The sequence below is a fragment of the Moschus berezovskii genome, chromosome 4 (genome assembly GCF_049115385.1).
Source record: "Moschus berezovskii isolate FMDL1 chromosome 4, NW_MosBer_1.0, whole genome shotgun sequence".
NCBI lineage: Eukaryota > Metazoa > Chordata > Mammalia > Artiodactyla > Moschidae > Moschus > Moschus berezovskii.
Window position 1 is genome coordinate 33818956 of NC_142463.1, and position 26920 is coordinate 33845875.

Below are 26920 nucleotides of genomic sequence, written 5' to 3' on the forward strand. Positions count from 1 at the left end.
AAAAAACCAGCTCTTTCATCTTCTATTCTTTTCTATTTACCTTACCTATTACCAATTTCACCTATTTTACTAGTAAAGCCCTGGAGAAGGAAATGGCAATCCACTCCAGTATTCCCGCCTGGGAAATCCCACAGAGAAGCCTGGTGGGTTAGAGTCCATGGGGTCGCAGAAGAGTCAGACACAACTTACCAACTAAACAACAGCAACAATTAGTAAAAGCCAACAAGACCACAGCATGACTCTGCCTTTTGGGAGACTTGTTGGATCACCTATTTTTAAAATAAGATGCATGCATTGTAAAACACTGTAAAACTCGTTGCCATTTAGTTGCTCAATCATGTCTGACTTTTCTGCGACCTCACAGACTGGAGCCCACCAGGCTTCTCTGTCCATGGGCAGGCAAGAATGCTGGAGTGGGTTGCCATTTCCTTCTCCAGGGGTCTTCCTGACCTAGGTATTGAATCCATAGCTCCTGCAATGGCAGGTGAATTCTTTACCACTGAGCCATGTAAAATCATGGAAGCCTATAAAACTCATTAACCTCAAGAATTAAACAAGACTAAAATATTTTAAACAGCTCTTCCGAAAAGCTAAATCTTATGGCAAGAATTTTAAGCAAACAAAAAGAAAATGGAAACCAAAAAAAGAGCTTAAATGTATGGTTTTTAAAAGATATGTTAGATACGGATATCAAAATGAAGCAGTCTAAGACCACTTTAAGCAAAACATCATGCTTCTGTGTAAAGTTTGTGAATGATTTTTAGATTTTGGGGGGTTGTTTTTTGCCTATAAATTAACATTAAACTGACTGGAAACAGAAAAGTGAATGGCCTGGGTGAAAGAAAACATCTTCTTCTACTAGATGGCCATTTGTTGAACAGGTGAAGAGAAGTAAGCACACCCTACTCAACAAAGCAAAGAACACTCTATCATTTAGTGAGACATGGGACTGCTTACCATAGACTGCAGACGCTGGGCAAGTTGGTATGCTTCTACCGTGTCTTTTCTGTCTCTGATTCGTACTTTGTCAACTGGTTGTGGCCTGTTATATACAGCCTGTTCTATTGGAATCCAGAAAAAAACAAAATAATCTATTATTTGGCAGAATTATATGTCCAATAGGAAGACACATCTACAATTATAAGCCAATTTCTAAGTTTTTTTAAGTATCTGTGTTTCTATCTTATTCCACAATACACATCTACTTGATGTGCTACTTGGTAGTTCTCACATGAAAGTAATGCTGTCTTCATAAGGAAATCTCAATAAAATGAAACATTTAGGAAATGGGTCGTTTAATTTCTGATTAAATGAGTGCTAAGCCCACTTTGCTAATTTTGATATTCTAATACAGTAAACCTGATTTCACTTTTCTTTGCGTGGCTAGGGAAGCTATGCAATCTTAGTTTTCCTATGAAGCCATTCTTGGTACCTTGCTTTGGGCAAGAAAAGACACTGAAATGAAGGACAGGTCCCAGGGCAGACTATAAATTCTATCTCTACATGAAATGAAATAATCTCTGGTAGGAAGTTTTCTGGTTGTCTTTTCAAAGACAAAGAACACAAAATATACTCCATTCAAACCATGGGTTACAACATTCTAATTAACTTATCACTTTCCAACTATTATAACTATTATCTTTCTTCAAAATTATGTCATGTTAATTCAATAAAAGGGCAGAATACATTAAAAATATGCATGACTTTACATTTGAGAAAAACTAGGGTGAAAGAAACTTTCTACCACAAAAAATATTTTGGCACTTTTATTACATTTAAGTATAAAGGCTCATAAATTATTTTATTTAAATACTGCTAGACAATATGTCTAGCATTAATACAGTATTTCCAAATTAAATGGGCTTTGATTGGACTTTTCATAAAATTTACTTTTACTTGACAAAGAACTGCATCCTTAAATCATTTCTACTACTTAATATTTTTCCTTTAAAAGCACCAATTTTGACTGCAGGTTAAAAGGAAATATAGTTTATCAACAGAAATCTGTTTTAAAACAAAATCTCAATACATTTATTCTATAACATTAGAGCACCTTTCTGTATTCTCTATCAATACTAAATCTACTTGAATTCTGACTATCAAAGAAATTAATGGGTGCTGTAAGGATAAAAAACGTTGAGTAAAAGATGTTGTTGGGTTTTTATTTTTACCACATCCAAAATTGATTGCTCCTATCAACTCGAGGTATGTATGAATCCGTCCAATACAATTAACATCCCCACAGTTCTTCAGGCCAGGACGTACTGAGGTCTTATTTAAGTATTTCGGTTTGCATATCTCCCTAAGAGATGGAAGTACAATTATTTTGGATAAATAAAAACATAAGAGAAGACTTCTGGGGGAAACTTTTAATACTTAAAATATTTTTAAAATGTACCCCCTTTTCAATATGTAAATGTGTAGTAAATACAATGCTAATACATAATACCCAAGTGTACTTTTTTCTGAAATAAAATACTTTTCAATGATACACTCATTAACGAGTACAGTGTGACTTTTACAAGTATCATTTCTTCCCCAACATTAAACTCCATAGATCCCAGGACTTTGAAGTTAGAAGCATATTTATCTACAGACCCAGATGCAAGCCTTAATCTTTGAATAAAAAGGGCACGTTCATAATATGTTGAAAATGCTTAGTATTAGACATTCCAATTTTTAATACATTGCCAGGTTCATCTACTTTAACTTTGCTGGACAGCATCTTTTAATTACAAGCTACCTTATAAATGCTTAAAATTTACATATTAGTTTTAATCATTATGCCAGTAATATCAAGTGCTCTCAGTGGAAAACAGATACTATATTCCATGCTAAAGAATCAAGAAATGCCCAAAGACCGAAAGAAAGAAGAGGTTTACATAATAAAATAATTACTAAATACTTTGGTCACCTGATATGAAGAGGTGACTTATTAGAAAAGACCCTTATGCTGGGAGGGCTTCCCTGATAGCTCAGTTGGTGAAGAATCCGCCTGCAATGCATGAGTTTCTGGTTCAATTCCTGGGTCGGAAAGATCCGCTGGAGAAGTGATAGGCTACCCACTCCAGTATTCTTGGGCTTCCCTTGTGGCTCAGCTGGTAAAGAATCTGCCTGCAATGCAGGAGACCTGTGTTCGATCCCTGGGTTGGGAAGATCCCCTGGAGAAGGCTACCCACTCCAGTATCCTGGCCTGTATACAAATACAGCCCATGGGGTCACAAAGAGTTGGATTTGACTGAGTGATTTTCACTTTCACTTTTCTCACTGATGCTGGGAAAGACTGAAGGCAGGAGAAGGGGACAAAGGACGAGATGGTTGGATGGCATGACCAACTCAATGGACATGAGTTTGAGCAAGCTCCGGAAAATGGTGAAGGACAGGGAAGCCTGGCATGCTGCAGTCCATGGGGTTGCAAAGAACTGGACATGACTGAGCGACTCAACAACAACAACTAAATATACTTAATATACCACGCTAGATGGCACAACATAAAGTCTTAGTAATGGAAGTTAGTAAGAGTAGCTAACAATTACTGAGTACTTATAACAGATGCCATACTAAGGGTTATACACAACTCTACAAAGTAGATTTTATTATTCTTACTTTTGAGATGAAACAAAAAGGTAAGAGAAATTAAAGCACTCTGTTAAGGAAGTGACAGGATTCAAACACAGACTTTATAAACTGAGTGTTCAGATATATCACATAACATAGGAATTCCTTTATCAATCTTTATACTACAAATATATATTCTGTGTCCTATATATCAGGCACTGTTCTAGGCACAGATACAAAGATGAATCTGAAGTTCCTGAAGTTTCAGACCTTACATTCTAGTAAGTCAATAAATGAAGAATAAATACTATATTGTCAGGGAGCAATCGCGGTAGGAAGACAAAATAAGAAGGATCAAGGGGATACAGCAGGGCAGTGAGGTACAGACTATTTTAGATAGGGTGTTCAGGGAAGACCTAAGCAGAAACCAAATTTAAAATCATAAATTCTGAAGGTCAGTGAGGGTAAAAAGTATTGATAATCCGGGATGTGGGAGGATATCAGAAGTTCCATTAAAAAGGTGGGACTTCAGTGTGTCTTGAATGAAAAGTACACACACTACACAAATGAAGGCAGGACAGCTGGAATGGACAGGGTATACCCAGCTACCAAAAAACTGTGAAACTATAAACTGTATTGGTATAATTAAAGATTACACAAATCAAAGGCTTTCAACAAAGAGCTTAGTATTAGTACAGCACTGAATAAATGGTAAGGCCTCTAGAAATATCTGTTTATGATATAATGATGATTCATTCCTTCAATCTATCTCTGTATTCCAAGCATTGTTCTATGCAGGAGGGACAAAACAATTAACAATGAACCTGGAGCCTACATTTATCATGGGGGTGGGGAGAGGGAAAACAAAACACAAATAAAAATATAATATTTTCAATGGTAAGAAGTTCTACAAGATATATAAAATACAGGGTAAGAGAATGAGAGGGAGGAGATATGTGAGCTATTGTAGACACAGGGTAGAGAAAAAAGGCGTCTAGTCTCCCTTGAGCAGAACTGAAAGAGAAGAGGAAGTGAGATTCTCCAAAATCCAGTGGGGAAAAGCATTCGTGGCAGTGTGAAAAGTCAGTCAAGGCCCAGAGTGGTAATGTGAAAATAATGGGTCAAGACTGCATTCTCTGGAATCACCTCCACCTAATGTGACCTGGAACAAGCTCTGTTCCCTCTCTCGACCTCAATTCTCTCATCTGTAAAATTAGGACAAGGCTGTCAAACTGGACTAGAGATAAATACAATGTCGGGCATTTAGTAAGTATTCAGTGATACTGGTTACTATTTTAATAAAATAGCCCCCTGAACAGGGAGTCAGCTGCATGTGCTTTTATGGAAAGGATCTTCTAGCTACAAACAAATCTAGAAGGGCTTTTTTTATCTTTAAAACTTGAACTCTTCAATTTTTTTTTAACACCGCCTCCAGTCTCTAAATACTCTGTTCTGTTTCTGAAGAGAATAGGTTTGAGTTCCTGTTCAAAACATTTCTTTTAGCTTTCATACTGTGCGGCTAAATCATCATACTGAAACAGCAATATTTAACTGGTTTCATGAACTAAGGCAATCACATTAGGAAACTATTGCCACATAATTTATGCTACCCATATAAATTATTCTGCCTGTAAATCCAAAATTCAAAGTAACAAATGAAATTTGATTAAAGTAACATTAAATTGTCTTTGATAATTTACAGACACTTTTGATTTAGTCATTATTTTGAAGTACCTCAATTTTGGCCATTCATGCTCTTATTTCCAAAAACAAAATTAGATACCAAGGGAGATTTAATTTAATTTGTCTGTTTTAAGTGTTAACTAGGCAATGTAGAATAATGGAAAGAGTGATTTACAGAGTCCTTCTTTTGTCAACAACAGGTCTGTATAATCCAAGGCAGCTCCCTAAACCTCTCCTGACCTCAAGCTCATTCTATCAAAGAGAGAAAATACCACCTGCCTAGTTTACAGGATTGTTCCAAGCAATCAGATAGAGAAAAGCTCTCTGTAAACTATAAAACACTATGTAAATGTCAGGAGTGGTTCCTTATAGGTATTCTTTTACTTTGATACCACCCTCACTTAGCATTTTCCCAACCTCAATCATTTGCAAAATAACCAAGAGTTAAGAGAGAGAAAAAAAATTTTTTTCTCTTTTAGAGTAGGGCTTTCTTTAGATGTCAAAATGCTTAACGTTAATTATGTGTGTAAAACAAAAGTTACTTATTTAACAAGTCTGGTTTTTCCTTTAGTAATCTTCCTAGGTCAGAACAGAAGCCCTCTGTAAAGATGGCTCTACACAATTTTATAGCTCCTGAAGCAGTAATGATCATGAATGTTTGATGATGTCTTAATTAAACTATTATGAAAAATGCAAATCACTTTCACAGCACTTAAGCCAGTAAGGTGGGAAGTTTTTTGGCTTGTTCCCCATCCCTAAGTAATTCAAATAAAAGGTACTGACAATTTAGAGGGTAATCTGATATATAAAAAAATTCCTATATTCTGATAAAGGAATTATTAACACATTATGTCACAAGTTCAAAGTCAAAAGCACTTAACGCAGATTTTTAGAATAGTTTCTGAAATCAAGCCACATTAAATGATCTATCCTTGTCACCGAAGTTTTCTTTGTACTTCAAAGTACACCATAAACTAAGATAGACATTCTTCCCTTCTTCCAGTTCAGTAGTGTTTTCTATATCTTCCTAACATTGTCCTAAGAAACTGCTTTATGATTTATCCGTTTTCTTTAAGGGCCACAGACTCTAATAAAGTAACAGACTGATGGGTTAAGACAGCCATAGATGACAACATTTCCCCAAACGGTTTCACTATGAGAAAACAAGTCTTGCCTACTGAAATGTATTAATATGTTAAAGCTCTCTGGAACACCAGGACTGTAAAATACTAAATTCTGCATAGGCACATGTACATACTTTAGAGTATCATAAGCTTTAAAATAGAATTTAAAATACAATTTTTCCTTACCACTGATCCAAAATATAATTCCTAATTTTCAAATAGCGTTCTGGTGTTTTAGCTTGGCGCCCCTCAAAAAACTCTGGAATTGCTTGTTTTTCTTCTTCTTGAATGATATTTCTATCAACTTCTATTTCTTGTTCTGGTGGCTTAAGCTCTTCTTCCTCTTGGCTCTCCTCCTCCATTTGGCAGGAGGAATGAAAAAGCAATTCATTATCACTCAAGTCTTTCTGAACTTCACAAGGCTCTGGAGAAGGCAACTGTCTGGCATCATCTGTTATTCCATTCCCATCATGTTTATCACAGTTCTTCATCAGCTTATCACATTTCTGATCATTTAATTCAACTAATTTTTGGTCACTGGTGTTGTAATTTTCAGTCCAAAGTCTAATTCCTGAGCTTGAAAGTGTTTCCATCTCACCTGGCTTTATATTCTGAAGATACTCCTTGGAAGATTTAGAAATGGGATCTTCTTGGCTGTCAGAAAGCAGTCCTTTACTGGTTTCAGGTCTTTTATTATTAGAGATGTCTAACAAGAGAACACTGCTAAGATCCTTTGGGGGAACTTGAGAAGTCAACTCATCAGTCTCATCTGTGATGTCCACTTCTTCATCATCGGATAACTTTTCAATTTTTACAGCATTCAAGTTAGGATCAGCACGTCCCCTTAAACCTGATGGCGTCCATGCCTTTGTGCCTTCATCTTCATTTTTCATCTGGAAGCCACTGCTGTTCTTCTGATTTGGTGTTTCCTTTTCTGGACCATCTAATTTTACCTTATTAAAAATCAAGATAAAATCTCCATAATATTAACATTTTTAAAATGTAATCGCTGGCACACACACAAAAATAAGATACAAAGTTATTAAACTGAGTACACGTCAATGGTATATCTTTATTGTGCTTTTTCTAAAGGGGTTATAACTACATTTTAAATGTAAAAGATCATCACTTCAAATTTCCATAAATGTATTTGACTCATTCATGGTCTGGTGACTTTTATTACTCAAATAATTATGGCCCACTATTAATACTTAATTTTCAGTATGAAGTTTAAAATGGGAATCTGGCTCAGATCAAACATAGAGAATTAACCAAAAACCATCATACAAGGTATTTTTAAGATATTGTGAAGGCATATTTTTCAGAATATCTGATACCTCAGCAGAACATTTTTTATAATGCTAAAAACTCCTTTTAGTTAAAGGAGTCTATCTCACATATATTTACTGAGTAAATTAAAATCATCTTTCATTTAAATACAAAGACAATAGAAATAAACTGGCTTTTGCACGTTCATTTAATGTAGCTCTAATATTATAGAGCTTATAATTTAAGACATGAAACTATCATATCTGCTATTATAAACATAAATATGTTGTAATGCAATAAGGAAAAGAAAATGAATGCTAACGAGTATATATGATTTGAAATAAAATCTGTTACATATAATTTTGAAAAAGCTTGCAAATGACTAACATACCCAAGACATAACAGCTCCTAAAAACATATTATGTATAGATCCTTTATCACAACAGACTCTGAGGATACTGTATTTGTAGTTAACTGGCTTACTATGTAGAGGAAAAGGAAAGGGTAGCAGGAGGGAAAAGGAAATTTGGACATTTAGCCTGAAGTAGCGGAGAAGGCAATGGCACCCCACTCCAGTACTCTTGCCTGGAAAATCCCATGGACAGAGGAGCCTAGTGGTCTGCAGTCCATGGGGTCACTAAGAGTCGGACACGACTGAGAGACTTCACTTTCACTTTTCACTTTCATGCATTGGAGGAGGAAATGGCAACCCACTCCATTGTTCTTGCCTGGAGAATGCCAGGGACAGAAGCGCCTGGTGGGCTGCCATCTATGGAGTCGCACAGAGTCGGACACGACTGAAGCGACTTAGCAGCAGCAGCAGCAGCAGCCTGAAGTAGCCTTTAACAACCTGGCTATTTATTTGAAGTCTCTCGTTTTTAGCTTAAAATTTCAGACAAAATTTTGCACTGTATTTCATTAATATTTCATATTAATATTTCTTTTAATATTAAAATGTACCCTTTCATCTCAAGCCTCTGAGTAAAACTGACACTGCAAGAAGTCCCGCACTGACCAGCCTGAGAAGCATGGGCAAGAATAACTAAATTAGGCTTATTCTGCCTCGTAATACCTTGACCTTAGTAGGATGTCTGGAAAATGCTTTTGCTGATTAAAAGAGGGAGCAGACTGACTGATTTACAATGAATTCATTCCATAACTTACTTCCTATGACCAAATGACACTAAATTAGATAAGTCTTGTATACAGGGTAAAACCCAATACAGCTGACCCTTGAACAACAGGGGGTTAGACGCACCAACCCTCCATACGGTTGAAAATCTGCATATAACTTAAAGTTGGCCTTCCCTTTATGAGGTTCCTTAGTATCTGCAGTTCCACATCTGCAGTTCTACCTCAGTGGATTGTGCAGTGCTGTATTACTGACTATTGAAAAAAATCCACATGTAAGTGGATCAGCTCAGATCAAGCCTGTTTTGTTCAAGGGTCAACCCAATTTACATGAAAAGAAAACACCAAATTTCACTTAAGACACTTTCAAATTCTATATAATTATGCTTCCAGTACTCAAGCAGAACATATTAGAAAAATTCTAAATATCAGAACTCCATGGTTGAATACAGCACAAATTACTTTCAAGACTAAGGAACTAGATCGTAACTGTACATTTATGAACACTGCAATTTATTAGAAGTTTTCAGACAGTTCTTCATAATAATAGTACAAGTTTCATTGCTATTAAAAAGATTTTAGAACCGTGTTAGCATTTTTGGCCCCGAAGCTCTAAGAATTCTTAAAAGTTTAATGCAAACATTTAAAAAGGAAAAAAGTTTTCCAGGAAGCAATGACCTCTAAGATTTTCTCTTTGGAATACTATTTGCTTTATAGGATGTTTTTGAGCAACTAATAATTTGCCCTTTGTAACTGCATGAAATTAAGTGGAGTAACATAATAATACCAATTTAACAGCAATACTCAATACATTGAAGATATACTTTGAGATTTTTGAAGACAAACATTTATAGGGTACTTTATGGGTATAAAATATTTTCACTATAAACACTCTGAACATTAAGACTTTAATGCCAGGTGGCACCAGTGGCAAAGAACTCGCCTGCCAATGCAGGAGATGTAAGAGACATGGGTTCAATTGCTGGGTTAGGAAGATCCCCTGGAGGAACCCACTCTAGTATTCTTGCCTGGAGAATCCCTGTAGCCTGGCGGACTACAGTTTACAGGGTCACAAAGAGTTGGACATGACTGAAGCAACTTAGCATGAATGCAATCATGCCTGAATTAAAGAACTATTTATGCTTATTAATTTTATTTATTTTAAATATGATCACTAGGATATTTATATCCTGCTTACCTTATTTTTAAAGTACTGTCTGGCATAACTCTTCACTTGTAAAACAGTGCGACTTCCAATTAGCTTTGCAATTTTGGTCCACCTTCGGCCAAATTTAGCCTATGTTATCAAAATGGAAAAGAAATTGTTTCTGATTAGCTTAATTAACATTCCAAATTACTGCCATATTAAAAAAAAAACTAAAATAATCTATTTTTGTTTTCTAAAGCACACAAGTCTCATATATAGTTAAGACTCTTAAAATCAAAGCCCACAATCTTCTCTTTGAATCTTGACTTCCGAAAGCAAACCAAGATGATTTAGAAATTTCTTTTTATAGCTACCTAAATGAAGATCCATCACTTCTATGTACTTCGACAGTATGTATTAGTATTATACATAATGATGTTCCAAAATTAAGGCTAACTCAACAAAAAGTGCATTGAAAGGGAGATGGGTTGTATTTTCTATTTTCCAACTATAGAATCAATTGACTATGCTCCAACACTAATTTCAAAAAAATTTTCTTACTCAGATTCCATATTAAAACATGCATTACATATTCTAACTTTTACACTGTTCAGATATCACAGTAAACTGACTTAAAAGATTGAATCACAAGTGACCTTCAACCAACACCTCCCTACATCCCTTCACTGTCAAAGGCTGTGCACCTACAAACTCGAAGTTGTGAAGGGAAAAACTGAGAAGTTGAGGGAGCTCTGGTGTGTTTTCCAGTACAGACAGGAATGCAGTATAATTTTAAAGCTAGACAGTATTTTTAATTATCAAGTCTAAATCTCCTTTACATTATCTCTAACACAAGATATACTTTCCATTTCCCAAAGAAGCTCAGCAATCCTTTTTCAGATTTCCTAAAACTATTTAAAGAAAAAAACAAAACAAAAATACAATAACTCAGAGAAGTTGATTTCAGGGCCAGATTTACATGCCAGAGAGTCATGACTAATGGCAATAAATTATCCTGACCTAAATGATAAATCTTAACTTACATACTTATTTCTGGTATTCAACAGAAAATCTGACATATGGACAATTTCTTAAAACTGAAAGTACTTCTGAGAAAGTCAGTAAGTATAAATTAATAACTTATGATAGTTCTTAACTAATACCTGAGATCAACTTCCTGAAGATTTAGTTATCTGTATTATGCGCTAAGGGCTTCCCAAGGCGGTACAGTTTGCCAATGCAGGAGGTACAAGAGAAGCGGATTTGATCCCTGGGTCAGGAAGATCTCCTGGAGTAGGAAACGGCAACCTGCTCCAGTACCGTTGTCTGAAAAATCCCATGGACAGAGAGGCCTGGCTGGCTACAGTGCATAGGGCCGCAAAGAGTCAGACACAGCTGAGTGACTGGGCACACACCGTGTAATGAAGGCAAATACGTAATTTGGTAGCATGGAGCACTTTTGGGAACAGGAAAGATCTGGATAAAGTGTAACTAGTTAAGATTCTAGGGGCTTAGGCACTATGAAAATTGGAGAGGAGACACTAACAAGAGAAGCAAAGAAAACATACACCAATTTAAAAATAGAGCAAAGGGACAAGGAAAAAATCTTCTTCCATCATTCAGTACCACATAATTTCCTACTCTCCAGCCTGAGAGAATTCAGATTATAAGCAAATTATACTAATGGGTTACACAGGCTGAGAATACAGCCAATGGTTCCATATATTTTGTGGGAAGATATTTTAGGTTTAAAATATCTCTTTATATATACACAGATAGATATAGATACCTACATATGTACCTAAATAAAGACACTTGCTTTTATAGGGACAAATTATTTCTGGAAGGATTCACAAGAACAGGTGACAGGCAAAGAAAACTAAAGGTTGAGACAGGAGTCAGAAGGAGACTTAACACCCTACAACTTTAGGTGCCATTTGAGTTCTGAACCATGGAGCTAAGCCTCTATAACTACCACCAATGTCAACAATAACAACCCCAAAATTCACAATCCGTTTGTGTGTATATTCTGATCTTTGGTAATGGACAAAACACCAAAGTTGTCAGCAATCTTAAGTATACAACTGTTTAATTAGATTATATAAATGATAATCACAAGACAAACTAAAATATCAGTATAAAAAGCATCAAAAGTAAAGGAGAAAAATCTCAGGAGGAGATATAATCCTCAAAATAGTTTCCGTAGTTATATTAACTATGTTTCAATTTGCATTCATGAATCCTACATAATATTACATAAATATTCTACATATATAATATATAAATATATATAATTTCAAAATTAATTAATATAATATTGGGTAATATGTAACTTAAAGAAAAAAAATAATCTACTATAGACAGTTAAAAAATTCCTGCATATTTTGTTAAGTTTCATTATATTAAGGCATAATTAGAAACTTGTGTTCATTTTTTTTTCCCTTATGCAACTGTGGACATTTAAATAGATCTAAGTGAAACATTCATGCAAAAGGAATGTTTCTGGTCTTTAACTATATCCACTAAAATATTTAGATTGTGTGCACAAATGCCAAAATCAGAATTGAAAAAAACTCAGCTGATCACCCAGACTGTTCCAAATATACAAGTTTTTCCCCAAGAGAAAAGATCAGGTAATTAAATAAGTTTGCCTTTCAATCCAGGTGGTTGGTAAAATGTATAAAGATACAGTACAATTTCTTGGGTTTTATTAGTACCAAAAAAGGGGTGAAAAACTTCCTAAAATATTGAGTCAAATCTATCAATATTTTAACATTTCAGTAACTTAAGTATGAGTTAAAAGGAATTCTTTCATACTACACTACAAACATAATCATTCTAACTAACTACATCATTTAACTACAGAAAAACTATAAATGTGATTGCTGTAATTAAAATGAAATTTTCGGTCTCTGTAAATTAATTTAACCTTATAATTCTATCAATATTTGCTTCTAGAATTATTTCACTATAAAATAAAAATTGCTCTATTTACCAGCCCTTGTTCAAACAGCTCTTTTTCTTCTATCGTCCACTTTACTGAGTAACTGGCTGGTTTTGTAGGAGAGTGTACCCTGAGGGGAAAAAGAGGAATTGCAAAAAAATTTCTGAAATGGAACATTCCATATTTATGCAGCTAAAAGTTATAGATAGCCATGGGCTAAACTTAATACTTTTTGAGTCTAAGAATTAAAAAGAAGAGAAGAAAAAGCAGGCCGCCGCCTCCACCTGGGGGACCAGATTTACCCTATCTTATATACTTCTCTAGCTCAGGACAGGAGCCCCCAAAGACATAATCCTTGGGTCTGAGTAAAGATAACACTAAAAGACATCAAAGGACATAAAAAATAGGCTTCCTTAGATTGGACACAAAGCAGCAAATGTTAATACATCTCCAAAACCTGAGAGGCTTATCAGAGATAAAACTGGCTCCAGAAATATCTGATTCTTCTATGTAAATCTCAAGCCAGAAAAGAGGTAAAAGTACCATGACATTATAATTATTGCTTTTGAAACGCAGGATATTAAGAAATTAAAATAAAATTGAGATGAAGCCAACTAATTTAATTGACGTGAACCATTAATCTTTTCTTTAACTTCATTTTTTAGTTGTTGTCGCTTGTTCAGCAAAACGCAAAAGCCAAAGTCTGTTCAGTGCTCAAACTCTTGGTAATTACAAGTCTACCCTCTAAAGGATTATAAACATGCAAGCTTAGAAACACTGAATAACATCAAACCTTCTTCAATTATAGGGAAAGGATGTTTATAAAACAATTAATACTTAACTTCTCTAGATAATTTTTAAAACTACAAATTCAAATTAAAGTTTTATTTGAAACAACTGAAAATTAACTGACAGAGCAACAGAAATCAAATCAATTCATAATATATTAGAGGGCAGCTTTAAAAAAATTCCCCACAAATCCCTAGAAAACCACCTTTTCCACAGTTTAATAAAATTGCCTATGTAGGGCCATAAAGATTCTGACAAATAAATAAATAATAGAATTATCTTGTAACATTCCAACATTTGTACAAGAAATTTTGATTTTATATTTGTGTAAACCCAAGGTCAAGAGGATTTTTCCACAGGCCAACTATAACTTGTTTAACTTTCCCATAATTCTTAATCAAAAAGATTTTAAAGTATAAAACATAAGTACATACATGATTTTTGCTGTTTTCTGCAGACTGCACCACATGAAAAAAGAAAATAAGGAAGCTTGTGAAGTTTTTAAAAATACAATTCAGACTTTTGAAAGTATTATAAATTGATTTTACCTCTTCAAGTATTTTTTATCATCTTCCTTTTGATCAAGCCAGAATTTTCCTGGAAGTGACTTATTGGATAAGTAATACCTGTTTAATTATTAAAGAAACTTTTAAAACAATAATAAAGTCCTATAAATTCTTATGCTATTTGTATAACGCAGGCACGCACATATCCTGAAAGTCACACTTAAATTCAAGTGAAACCAAATCTTCTCAAAAAATTTTCCAGGTGTGTAATAACAAAAATGCTTTTATCTTATAGGGTTTTTATCTGGATTAAATATTATATGTGAAATCACACATACACAGTATCTGCACAAAATGTGTACTACCTAAATGCTAGTTTCTCTTTCATCCCTATTAGCAGTGGCTAAGAAAAGATATATCCTCAATGTTTTATTTAAATCTTTTTTTCCTAACACGGAGAATTAACAGATGAATCTGATTGGTCATCCAGGATAATTCCGGAGTGTCTGCTTTCATGTTTCTGAAGGTAACAGAAGAGTTTAGGGTTGTTCTCTACTCTAACAATATAATGAACACTTGGGTCAAATCTACCTCTCAGACTGATTAAACCTAGCCTATACTGTTATACTTTTAGATTCTTCACTTAACAAATATTGACTGTGTATCATGTACATGAGGCATCATGGAAAATACTAGGTGCTGAAGACAAGGATAGAAGAAAACATTATCCTTGTTTATCCAAGAGCTCACATAGGTTTTACTATCATTATTTTGTTCCCAAGTCTGGAAGTGAACCACTGACTACCGAAATATTCATTTATCTAGAATGACACTGTTCAACACATTGGCTAATAGCCACATGTGTAGCTACTGAATACCTGAAATGTGGTTAGCACAAACTGAGATGTACTCTAAGTATATAAAATGCAAAGAGTATAAAACAAAGAATGCAAAACATCTCAATGTTTACATATTAAATGTTGAAATACATTTTAAATATACTGGGTCAAATAAAATGTTATAATTAATTTCCCCTGTTTTAAACATGGCTACTAGAAAACTGTAAATGATATATGTGACTTGCACTATTTTTCTACTGAAAAGCAATGATCCAGGCTATAGCTGTAATGTTTTGGGAGAGTTGGAGAGTAAGAAAGCCTAAAAGGGGTTTACCTATGATAATTAAAGGTACACAGACACCCTGAAAACAGCACAGCAATAACTGGGAGTAAAAGGAACAGAAATTCTGGCTTAAAAAGGAGATAAAAATCCGTGAAACACAGATGAGTTGAAAACAAACTACTCACTACTTATTAGAGTTATATTAATAATCTTTATAAATCAGAAAATCAGAAAACTTTTTATTCAATCCTTTTATTTTACATGTAAAAAAATATATGAGTTCCCCCAAAATTTAAGTTGCAAATATCACAAATAGATGAAAGAAACAGGGCAAGAAGCTAGTGGCTGAACTGTGAATAGGGACCTACAACTTTGGGGAAAAAAATCTTCTTTCTATAGTTTTGTGCTTTTTACTTAGAATGCTCCCAATAACACCTATAAACTGGTAGAATAAGAAGTGAGAACTTTTACATATTCTAATTCTGTGTCTTTGGACTAATTAATATCTCATACAACTGAAAATGGGAGGTGTGGACTAGAAAATTTGGACTTAAACTAAGGATTCTAACTTATTTAAAACACTCTATAGGCAACTCCCTAATGGTCCATGGTTAGGACTCAACACTTCCCCTAAAGGGGGAATGGGTTTAATCCCTGGTCTGGGAACTAAGATCCCATATGCCATGTGGCAGAGCAAAAAGATAAAAAATAAAAATAAAAACAAAACAACAACAAAAAAACCCTCTATAATTTCTGTTCAATATTAAGGTAATTAAAAGAGTTGGTTGACAACAGAAACTCAAAAGTATTGGGCCAGATCTCAGACTTAGTGGTAAAACAGAATAGGTAGGTAACATTATATACTAGCATTATATCTAGCAACTAACAGTGGTCTCTTTTGTAAGTTTTGCATTAATGAATTTTTAACCCTGAAATCTTTATTTTCCTCATAGTCAATAAAGGATACTCTTCTTCCAACAACATTTTCTCAATGACAGCTCTGTTCTCTTCACTGATGGTGCTATCCAGAGTCCAAGGCTATTAAAAAAAGGAAGAATAATTTTTTTTATTTACTGCTTTTTGAAACCAACTTCTGTTTTGTTAAATGAAAATACACAATGATATGATTACAAATAATAAAGCTACCATTTACTGAGCACACAGACATATCTTTGGACTCCCATGATAATGCTATGAGACAGGCATCACTACTTCACAGATGCATTCACAGAAGTACTCACTAATGTTTCAAGCGGGAAAGAGACTTGAGCCTTAGATTCCTAGGCTCTCGCTCCTACTCATGACAATGTAATAATGGCTATCCTGTATGAGGAACTATTAACATACTATTAAGATTTTGCTAGATACCTCACGTATTAATATTTCCAAAACTCACCACAATTCCTTTTTTCCCCTTAAGCCACAATCTCTCCATACTTCTTTTTAACTCTTAAAACGTAAACATTTTCAGCCAAGTCTCTTTTCCAAGTTCTATTTAGACTGTTATAACTAACTACCCACTCAAAATTTCCACTTGGATACCTAATAGGCTTCTTAAATTTCACATATTCAAAACAAAATTTACCAAAACATAACCTTCACCAGCTTCTCTCCTGCCCTCCCAATTTTGTAAGCAGCATTACCAGTCACCAAGCTATTCCAGCCTGAAACCCAGGAATCATCCTGAATTCTTCCCTTTTCCCTCAATCCCCAAACCCAATATAACAAGCATTTCTGACCACCAAAACGTAATTCAAATCTGTCAACTTCTACCACAACCTGAGGCCAAGCCATCACCAAATCTTGCTTCAGTTCAGTCCCTCAGTCGTGTTCGACTCTGTACGACCCCATGAATCACAGCACGCCAGGCCTCCCTGTCCATCACCAACTCCCGGAGTTCACTCAAACTCATGTCCATCGAGTCAGTGATGCCATCCAGCCATCTGATTCTCTGTCGTCCCATTCTCCTCCTGCCCCAAATCCCTCCCAGCATCAGAGTCTTTTCCAGTGAGTCAACCCGTCACATGAGGTGGCCAAAGTATTGGAGTTTCAGCTTTAGCATCAGTCCTTCCAATGAACACCCAGGATTGATCTCCTTTAGAATGGACTGGTTGGATCTCCCTGCAGTCCAAGGGACTCTCAAAAGTCTTCTCCAGCATCACAGTTCAAAAGCATCAACTCTTCGGCGATCATCTTTTTTAACAGTCCAACTCTCACATTCATACATGACCACTGGAAAAACCATAGCCTTGACTAGACGGACCTTGGTTGGCAAAGTAATGTCTCTGCTTTTTAATATGCTATCTAGGTTGGTCATAACTTTCCTTCCAAGGAGTAAGCGTCTTTTAATTTCATGGCTACAATCAGCATCCGCAGTGATTTTGGAGCCCCAAAAAATAAAGTCTGACACTGTTTCCACTGTTTCCCATCTATTTCCCATGAAGTGATGGGACCAGATGCCATGATCTTTGTTTTCTGAAAGTTGAGCTTCAAGCCAACCTCTTCACTCTCCTCTTTCACTTTCATCAAGAGGCTTTTTAGTCCCTCTTCACTTTCTGCCATAAGGGTGGTGCCATCTGCATATCTGAGGTTATTGATATTTCTCCCAGCAATCTTGATTCCAGCTTGTGCTTCTTCCAGTCCAGCGTTCCTCATGATGTACTATGCATATAAGTTAAATAAGCAAGGTGACAATATACAGCCTTGACGTACTCCTTTTCCTATTTAGAACCAGTCTGTTGTTCCATGTCCAGTTCTAACTGTTGCTTCCTGACCTGCATACAGGTTTCTCAAGAGGCAGGTCAGGTGGTCTGGTATTCCCATCTCTTTCAGAATTGTCCACAGTTTCTTGTGATCCACACAGTCAAAGGCTTTGGCATAGTCAATGAAGCAGAAATAGACGTTTTTCTGGAACTCTCTTGCTTTCTCCATGATCCAGCGGATGCTGGCAATTTGATCTCTGGTGCTTCTGCCTTTTCTAAAAAATCTTGCTTAGCTCCCTAGAAATGTTTCCTAACTAGTCTTTTTTATTTTCTTCCTGCTTCCTACTAGTATGACAGGGCCGTCATTTTCCTCCCCAACCTGTCAGCGTTGTCACCTCTCCCCCTTTCCTACTATATTCTAGATACTGGGTTTCAACAACAGCCTCTGTGTTGCTCTTCTTTCTGCATATAGTATTTTTCCTCTACTCTTCACATTCCTCCTCCTATTTTCAACTTAAATGTCACCTCCTGAGTTTCCCTCACCAGGTCTGTCTTGATTATGGTTGTACTCCCCAAAACCTGGCCTGGTGTCTGGCACATAGTAAGTACTCAGTACTTGTCGTCCAGTCACTAAGTCATGTGTGACTCTTTTGTGAACCCATGGACTGTAGCCCGCCGGGCTCCTCCGTCCAGGGGCTTTCCCAAGCAAGAATAATGGAGTGGGTCGCTATTGCCTCCTCAGGGGATCTTCCTGCCCAGGGATCGAACCCACATCTCCTACAACGGCTGGGAGTTCTTTACCGAGTCACCAGGGAAGCCCAAATACTCAATAAATAACTGTAAAATGAAGAAACATGCAACAATCCCCATATTTTAGATGACGAAACTACGGTTCATAAATCTAAGTGGTAGAGCACCAATTTGTACCTAAAGCTAGCTGGCTCCAAAGTTGTTTCCCAGAAGGCCATTTTTTCAGTCAAAAGAAAAAAGAATAAATTCCTTCTAGTTTTAAGTTAAGCAAAAGGTTTCACTATATTACCTCTGTGACCACTGAGAACTAACACTTAAAAAAAAAAAAAAAAGAAAAGAAATACTCTGGGCACTGAGTAATAGCTTAATATACCTGATATTTCCATAAAATACTTACAATAAGACCATTCTCAGTTCTCCATGATGAATCAAGATAATGATCTTGTAAAACAGATGCTGTATTTTCATCACTTCTGTAATAATGAGAAAATAGGTATGAAAGTGAAATTATACCAGTTAATGACTATAATTTACACAGCACGGTGACTGACAGGTTTCATATGTTAAACAAATATTTAGTTCCTTTCTCCATCCTATTTCAATTGCCAAATATCAATTTTGTTCACTTTTCTGTTTCCCAAGAATAAACAACTCCATGAGGAAAAAGCTACCTCCAAACAGCAACCACACACAACATATTCTATGGCTATGAACCAACACTTCAGATTTCTTTTGATGAATATGCACATCTATACAGGAATTCAACTTTATGACTCTTGGTTATATCTAAAGCATAAAAGCCATCCATTAACAGTACCACTCTCAAAATGGAAGAAAAAGCAAGACGAAATAGAAGAAACAAAAGAAAATACTTGAAGGAGGACAGTACAGTGAAGAGATGTAAGAAATCTAATGTTTTAACTCATATAACAAAAATTAACTTGAGTTAACTGGGGGTTTTTCTATGTCCACGAGGGATTCAACTTTGTTAATTCTCAGCCTTTTAACTAATTAGAACTCTCTAAAGTCACACTTAAGAGAGTCATACTTACTTCTACCGTTTAGATGAGGAAACAATGGAAACAGTGAGAGACTTAATTTTGGGGGGCTCCAAAATCACTGCAGATTGTGACTGCAGCCATGAAATTAAAAGATGTTTGCTCCTTGGAAGAAAAGCTATGACCAACCTAGACAGCATATTAAAAAGCAGAGACATTACTTTGCCAACAAAGGTCCGTCTAGTCAAAGTTATGATTTTTCCAGTAGTCATGTGTGGATATGAGAGTTGGACTATGAAGAAAGTCGAGCACTGAAGAATTGATGCTTTTGAACTGAGGTGTTGGAGAAAACTCTTCAGAGTCCCTTGGACTGCAAGAAGATCCAACCAGTCCATCCTAAAGAAATCAGTCCTGAATATTCATTGGAAGGACTGATGCTGAAGCTGAAACTCCAATACTCTGGCCACCTGATGTGAAGAGCTGACTCACTGGAAAAGACCCTGTTGCTGGGTAAGATTGAAGGCAGGAGAAGGGGATGACAGAGGATGAGATGGTTGGATGGCATCACCAACCCGATGGACATCAGTTTGAGTAAGCTCCGGGAGTTGGTGACAGACAGGGAATCCTGGCATGCTATAATCCATGGGGTCGCAAAGAGTCAGACATGACTGAGCGACCGAACTAAACTGAAAGTCACATTGTTCACTTCACATGAATAGTTAAGTATGTTTTGAAATTATAAAAGTTTCCTAGTTAGTGACTTTTCCCAGTCTATACTTCTTAGAAACTGCTATACCTCTTAGAAACTGCTATAAAGTTTACTGTCTGTCTCAACCAATAAGAATGTGAGTTCCATAAGAGCAAGGACTTAGTTTGGATGAGTGCTATAAACCCAGAGCTAGGCATATAAATGATAATCAGTATTTGTTGAATGATTGAACAGGTAGGTGGGGTATACAGATCATACAGGTCTCTAGGGAGTTGGGAGTAACACCATCAGATCTGGATGTAAGAAAAGACTACTCTAACTTCAGAAAAGACTAGAAGAGGGTCAAAGAGACAAGAAGCAGTTAAGAGGGAGAGATTACATAGATACCAGGGAGAAGTGACAGTACCTTAGACCTAAAACACAAGCAATGTGAATAGGAAGAAGTGAGCACACCTGAGAGGATACTCAGACTCAACATAGGAGACAGGTAAGGAAAAAGGCTAAAATCTAGGTCTCTTCCCTGCATGACTGGGTGGACGGCGTCATTTACTGAACTAGGGAAATTGAAGAGGCAGGGCAGGTAAGGAGAGTTTCTGTAAAGTGAGACTGAGGAGCTTGTGGCTCAGTCAGTCAGTTCAGTCAGTTCAGTCGCTCAGTCGTGTCCGACTCTCCGCGACCCCATGAATCACAGCACGCCAGGCCTCCCTGTCCATCACCAACTCCCGGAGTTCACTCAAACTCATGTCCACAGAGTCGGTGATGCCATCCAGCCATCTCATTCTCCGTCGTTCCCTTCTCCTCCCGCCCCCAACCTTTCCCAGCATCAGAGTCTTTTCCAGTGAGTCAACTCGTCTCATGAGGTGGCCAAAGTACTGGAGTTTCAGCTTTAGCATCAGTCCCTCCAATGAACATCCAGGATTGATCTCTTTTAGAATGGACTGGTTGGATCTCCTTGCAGTATAAGGGACTCTCAAGAGTCTTCTCCTCACCCAAGGGCAAATAGATTCAGGAAAATGGATAAATGGATCTGAAGATCAGGAGAGAGGTTTGAGTTGGTGACAGATTTGGCAATATCAACCTGTTATTAGATGGAATTTAAGATTAACTGTCATTTGTGTGGGTCAAAATTGGTCGAACATTGGGAAAATTTCATATGGTCCAACGTAACAGACAGAAATTTAAGTCTTGAGAGATGGACTGTATGGTTAGTAGGAAGTCTTATGACAAAAATTCCTTGGAATTTTTGATTTAAAGAACAAGTAGAAGAAAGAGGATAAGAAAGAATGGCAGAAGGGAAACAAAACATTTCAATGCATCTTCTAACCTTGGTAACCAGCACTTAGCAAGGACTTAAAAGTGTGTTTTCAATTAATCCTCAAGATGTCATGATCAGCAATAACTGAACAATTCAGAGGGGCATCTAAGTGTTTACTCACACCAAATTCCACATGATTAGAGTACCAACACTAGGGAGCAAATGTCACTAGACTGTAATGTTCATGATGCTCTACAGAATTGTGTGAGACAATGAATGATGACTATCAGGAACCAACAACCTATTACTGGTTTCATGAGACTAATGTGACTATAAGTGCCACCAGTAGACTCTGGGCTCATACAGAATAATAAGAGAAAGGAAAGAGAAAAGAAAAAGAAAAAAAACACAATCATAAAAATAAAAACCCACGGAAAAAGGGGAAGTCAGTGCTCTCAGATGATCTTTAGTGTTTTCAAGGGCAGCTCATTTCTCTTGAACTTCAGATAAGAATCCCTCACATTTATTTCAATCACTTATTGTGGAAAGTAAATCAAACCATGCATGCAAAAGCACTTGGTCAAGATTAACTTGATCTACACAAATGTGAAACAGAAAGACTTATCAAAGGCTTTCTGTTCATTTGCACAGACTTGTACTGTTTTGCCTAAACATTTGAAGGAGACTTAGTTCTCATTTTTATAGTGTTTTAAGTTCAGGAAAACTTTCAGTTCAGTTCAGTTCAGTCGCTCAGTCGTGTCCGACTCTCCGCGACCCCATGAATCACAGCACGCCAGGCCTCCCTATCCATCACCAACTCCCGGAGTTCACTCAAACTCATGTCCACAGAGTCGGTGATGCCATCCAGCCATCTCATTCTCTGTCGTCCCCTTCTCCTCCCGCCCCCAACCTTTCCCAGCATCAGAGTCTTTTCCAGTGAGTCAACTCGTCGCATGAGGTGGCCAAAGTATTCGAGTTTCAGCTTTAGCATCAGTCCTTCCAATGAACACCCAGGATCGATCTCCCTTAGAATGGACTGGTTGGATCTCCTTGCGGTACAAGGGACTCTCAAGAGTCTTCTCCAGCACCACAGTTCAAAAGCATCAATTCTTCTGCGATCAGCTTTCTTCACAGTCCAACTGTCACATCCATACATGACCACGGGAAAAACCATAGCCTTGACTAGACGGACCTTGGTTGGCAAAGTAATGTCTCTGCTTTTTAATATATTATCAAGGTTGGTCATAACTTTCCTTAAGGCAAACCATTCAATATTACAGTAATCCAGGCCTATGCCCCAACCAGTAATGCTGAAGAAGCCGAAGTTGAACGGTTCTATGAAGACCTACAAGACCTTTTAGAACTAACACACAAAAAAGATGTCCTTTTCATTATAGGGGACTGGAATGCAAAAGTAGGAAGTCAAGAAACACCTGGAGTTAACAGGCAGATTTGGCCTTGGAGCACAGAATGAAGCAGGGCAAAGGCTAATAGAGTTTTGTCAAGAGAACGCACTGGTCATAGCAAACACCCTCTTCCAACAACACAAGAGAAGACTCTACACATGGACATCACCAGATGGTCAACACCGAAATCAGATTGATTATATTCTTTGCAGTCAAAGATGGAGAAGCTGTATACAGTTAGCAAAAACAAGACCAGGAGCTGACTGTGGCTCAGATCATGAACTCCTTATTGCCAAATTCAGACTTAAATTGAAGAAAGTAGGGGAAACCACTAGACCATTCAGGTATGACCTAAATCAAATCCCTTATGATTATACAGTGGAAGTGAGGAATAGATTTAAGGGACTAGATCTGATAGAGTGCCTGATGAACTCTGGACAGAGGTTTGTGACATTTTACAGGAGACAGGGACCAAGACCATCCCCATGGAAAAGAAATGCAAAAAAGCAAAATGGCTGTCTGAGGAGGCCTTAAAAATAGCTGTGAAAAGAAGAGAAGCGAAAAGCAAAGGAGAAAAGGAAAGATATAAGCATCTGAATGCAGAGTTCCAAAGAATAGCAAGGAGAGGTAAGAAAGCCTTCCTCAGGAAAACTTTAAACGGCTCTATTTCAGTCCCTGCTCTTCTTCACAATTTACAAAGGTGCTATTATTACGTTGGATCATGTGAAATTGCTATTTTATAGGTCAAAAATGGTCTAAGCCTCACAATTTTACCTGGTTCAATGTAGAGACTTCTAATGAATTTGTTCACAGTTATAAGCAACATAGCTGGCTGAGTTGAGAACTGAGGTCTTCTGATCCTGACCAGTCTAAGCTCTATCACTAAAAGAGAATTCTGAAAGCACATCTTTAAAACCGCATGGTATCAATTTCTTTCTCTGCAAGCAAGGCGTCAAACAGCTAGATATCTCAAGCTGGAGGCTGCTTTTTAAAAATCACACTAGCCTGCTCTGCAGGAACTGGTACTAAACGGTGACCTCTCACTGGGTCCTCAAAATACCATCCGTGGTGGGAAGGTAAAGAACACAACACTTACAAAGCACCTCTCTTTACTAGAGCACATCCCCAAATCATTTCATCTGATCTTCACAATAACCGTATGAGGTACATAACATGATAGCTTACACACATGAGCTGTCTGAGGCGCAAAGTCACACTGCTAGTAACTAGCCGGGTCAACACACAGCTGTCAAACTCTTAAGTCCCACCCCTTTCTTTTAGATCACGCTGCCTGTTGGGAAGTTTTCCACAACTCCCTACGTGGAAGAGGAAACCAGAGGCTAGTAGGGATAAAACGACACGCCCAAGGTCACACGGCCTGCAAGCGAGGGAACAAGAATTCCTAAGCTCGGTTCCGTCCAGGGACCGCCCCTGTTCTGATTATAGTTTGGGCGGTGGCAAGGGGGCGGGTTCTGGGGTGGCAGTAAGGGAGGAAGCAATCTAACTGCTTAACAGTAAGCAATGTGCTAGGCGCGGTCAGCGCCCTCACAGGATCCCGGTAAAAGGGCTGTCCCACGCTAATCAATGGTTCCCGCCCTCTGGGTTCAGGAGGAGCTAACAGACGGGATGGGCGAGGCGCGCCTCTCCGGCCGGCGGGAGACCCCGGCCTAGCAGATGGTTTTCCACTCCCCCGGCCCTTGCCGGAACCGCGGCCTTTAGAGGGTACCTCCTCACAGCCGTGCCCCTCCTGGTCTCTGCAAGCCCAGTCTCTACCGCTCACCCAGACTGTGCCGCCGCTGGCACTACGTCCCCTTCGATATCCACATCCGCCTCTTCAGCCGCCATGATGGGACCTGACCCCAGCCGTCCTCCCGAGAGATCCCGCGAGAGGTGGAGGGCCTGAAGGCGGGGCCGTGTACGTCACGGAGCGGAGTTGACGCCTCGGCCAGCTCCTTCCAGGCTGGGGAAGCGGGGTTTCAGAGAAAAGATGCTAAGGAGTTCTGGGGTTCGAGCCTTTTGGCTTTTGTTGAGGAGCAGCTCAATGCTAAAGAATCCGGTTGCGATAGGCCAGTTCGATCCCTACATTGGATCCTCTGGAGCAGGAAATGGCCACTCACTTCAGTATTCTTGCTGAGAAATCCCGTAGACAGGAAACTGGCAGGCTACAGTCAGTGGGGTCACCCGAAATAGTCAAGCACAACTTAAAGACTAATCTTCAGCAAAAGCCTTGGCAAGCAGCCCAGGCTTGGGTTTTAAAGAGATTGTGCTCTTGCATAAATTGTTTGGCGCCTCACTTCCCTGATTTGTAAAATGGGGATAATAATAATAATCTGCTGCTGCTTAGTCTCTCAGTTATGTCTGACTCTTTGCGATCCCATGGACAGAGAAGCCTGGTGGGCTACAGTCCATGGGGATTCTCCAGGCAAGAATACTGGAGTGGGTTGCCATGCCCTCTTCCAGGGGATCTTCTTTACCGTCTAAGCCGCCAGGAAAGAGCTAAAATTTTTATCTAGAGTGCTGAAAATATCAAATTAGACCTACTTTGAACTGTGAAGGTGGCAACAGTGATCCTTAACTGCTGGTTTTCTTTTTTTTCTTTTTTAAGGAATTCAGTTCAGTTCAGTTCAGTCGCTCAGTCGTGTCTGACTCTTTGCGACCCCATGAATCGCAGCAGGCCAGGCTCCCTCTCCATCACCAACTTCCTGGAGTTTACCCAAACTCATGTCCATCAGGTCGGTGATGCCATCCAGCCATCTCATCCTCTGTCGTACCCTTCTCCTCCTGTCCCCAATCCCTCCCAGCATCAGGGTCTTTTCCAATGAGTCAACTCTTCGCTTCAGGTGGCCAAAATATTGGAGTTTCAGCATCAGTCCTTCCAATGAATATTCAAGACTGATTTCTTTAGGATGGACTGGTTGGATCTCCATGAAGTCCAAGGGACCCTCAAGAGTCTTCTCCAACACCACAGTTCAAAAGCATCAATTCTTTGGCGATCAGCTTTCTTCACAGTCCAACTCTCACATCTACACATGACCATTGGGAAAAACTATAGCCTTGACTAGACGGAACTTTGTTGGCAAAGTAATGTCTCTGCCTTTAATTTTAAGGAATTATTCAGTACTTATGGAAGTGCTGAACATCTATTTTATCAAAAACAAGGGTATAACTTATGATTGCATATTTTATTTTGTAGAGATCTTTACAGTTAATTAAACTATCATTCTCATGACCATTGATCTTCACAATTACACAGTGAGTCAATCAGGACTGATATTATCAGTCACAGTTCTACAGATGAGGAGACTGAGGCTCTGAAAACTGAAATGACTAATGGAGAGGATAGATAGCTGGTCAAAGACAGCTGGGACCAGAATCTAGGCCTTTTGAATCTAGTGCTTACCCTCTACACATCATGTAGTTGGGAACTGTGAAAGACAAATGCCATTTCTCTCAAAGAATTTATGGTTTCTCAAGAAATTAGATATTGGCCTTATGTATTATTCTCCCTTAGCGTCTATCACTTCCATTATTATAGCTGTTCATTCACTTGTCTGCCTCCACTGTTGGTTGATGAATTCACTAAGGACAAGCACTGTATCTTCTAGTCTTTGCACTAGTCCTCATACTATGATCATTCAACAAAGTGTCTGACACACAGTAGGTGCTCGGTGAATATTATTCTGATGAATGAGTCAAATCAATTCATGGAATGAGGCCTCTTCCGACCCTGTTGTGATTTTTTTCCATCTCACTTTTGTTTATGCTCAAGCCATAGATGAGCTGTATTATGAATGTGATGGCAGAAGATGGAGGGAAAGTTTTTCAAA

The 26920-nt window shown here is 37.8% G+C and overlaps 1 protein-coding gene across 6 annotated transcripts in view; it reads right to left on the reverse strand.

The window, feature by feature from the left end:
- The window catches only part of MYSM1 (Myb like, SWIRM and MPN domains 1), a 45282-nt gene extending 20282 nt beyond the window's left edge, over positions 1 to 25000 (reverse strand). For 5 of the 6 annotated variants that reach the window (XM_088835333.1, XM_088835331.1, XM_088835330.1 and 2 more), the window contains exons 1-10: positions 24874 to 25000; positions 19123 to 19198; positions 16241 to 16311; positions 14194 to 14271; positions 14080 to 14103; positions 12908 to 12986; positions 9964 to 10062; positions 6552 to 7318; positions 2172 to 2302; positions 958 to 1061 (exon numbers count right to left, since the gene is read on the reverse strand). In XM_088835333.1, the coding sequence (XP_088691459.1) occupies positions 958 to 1061; positions 2172 to 2302; positions 6552 to 7318; positions 9964 to 10062; positions 12908 to 12986; positions 14080 to 14103; positions 14194 to 14271; positions 16241 to 16311; positions 19123 to 19198; positions 24874 to 24938 (1494 nt within the window). In that variant the 5' untranslated portion in view covers positions 24939 to 25000. The remainder of the gene's footprint in view (positions 1 to 957; positions 1062 to 2171; positions 2303 to 6551; positions 7319 to 9963; positions 10063 to 12907; positions 12987 to 14079; positions 14104 to 14193; positions 14272 to 16240; positions 16312 to 19122; positions 19199 to 24873) is intronic. The other variant, XM_088835332.1, reaches the window with a different exon arrangement.
- Between the last annotated feature and the right edge of the window lie 1920 nt (positions 25001 to 26920).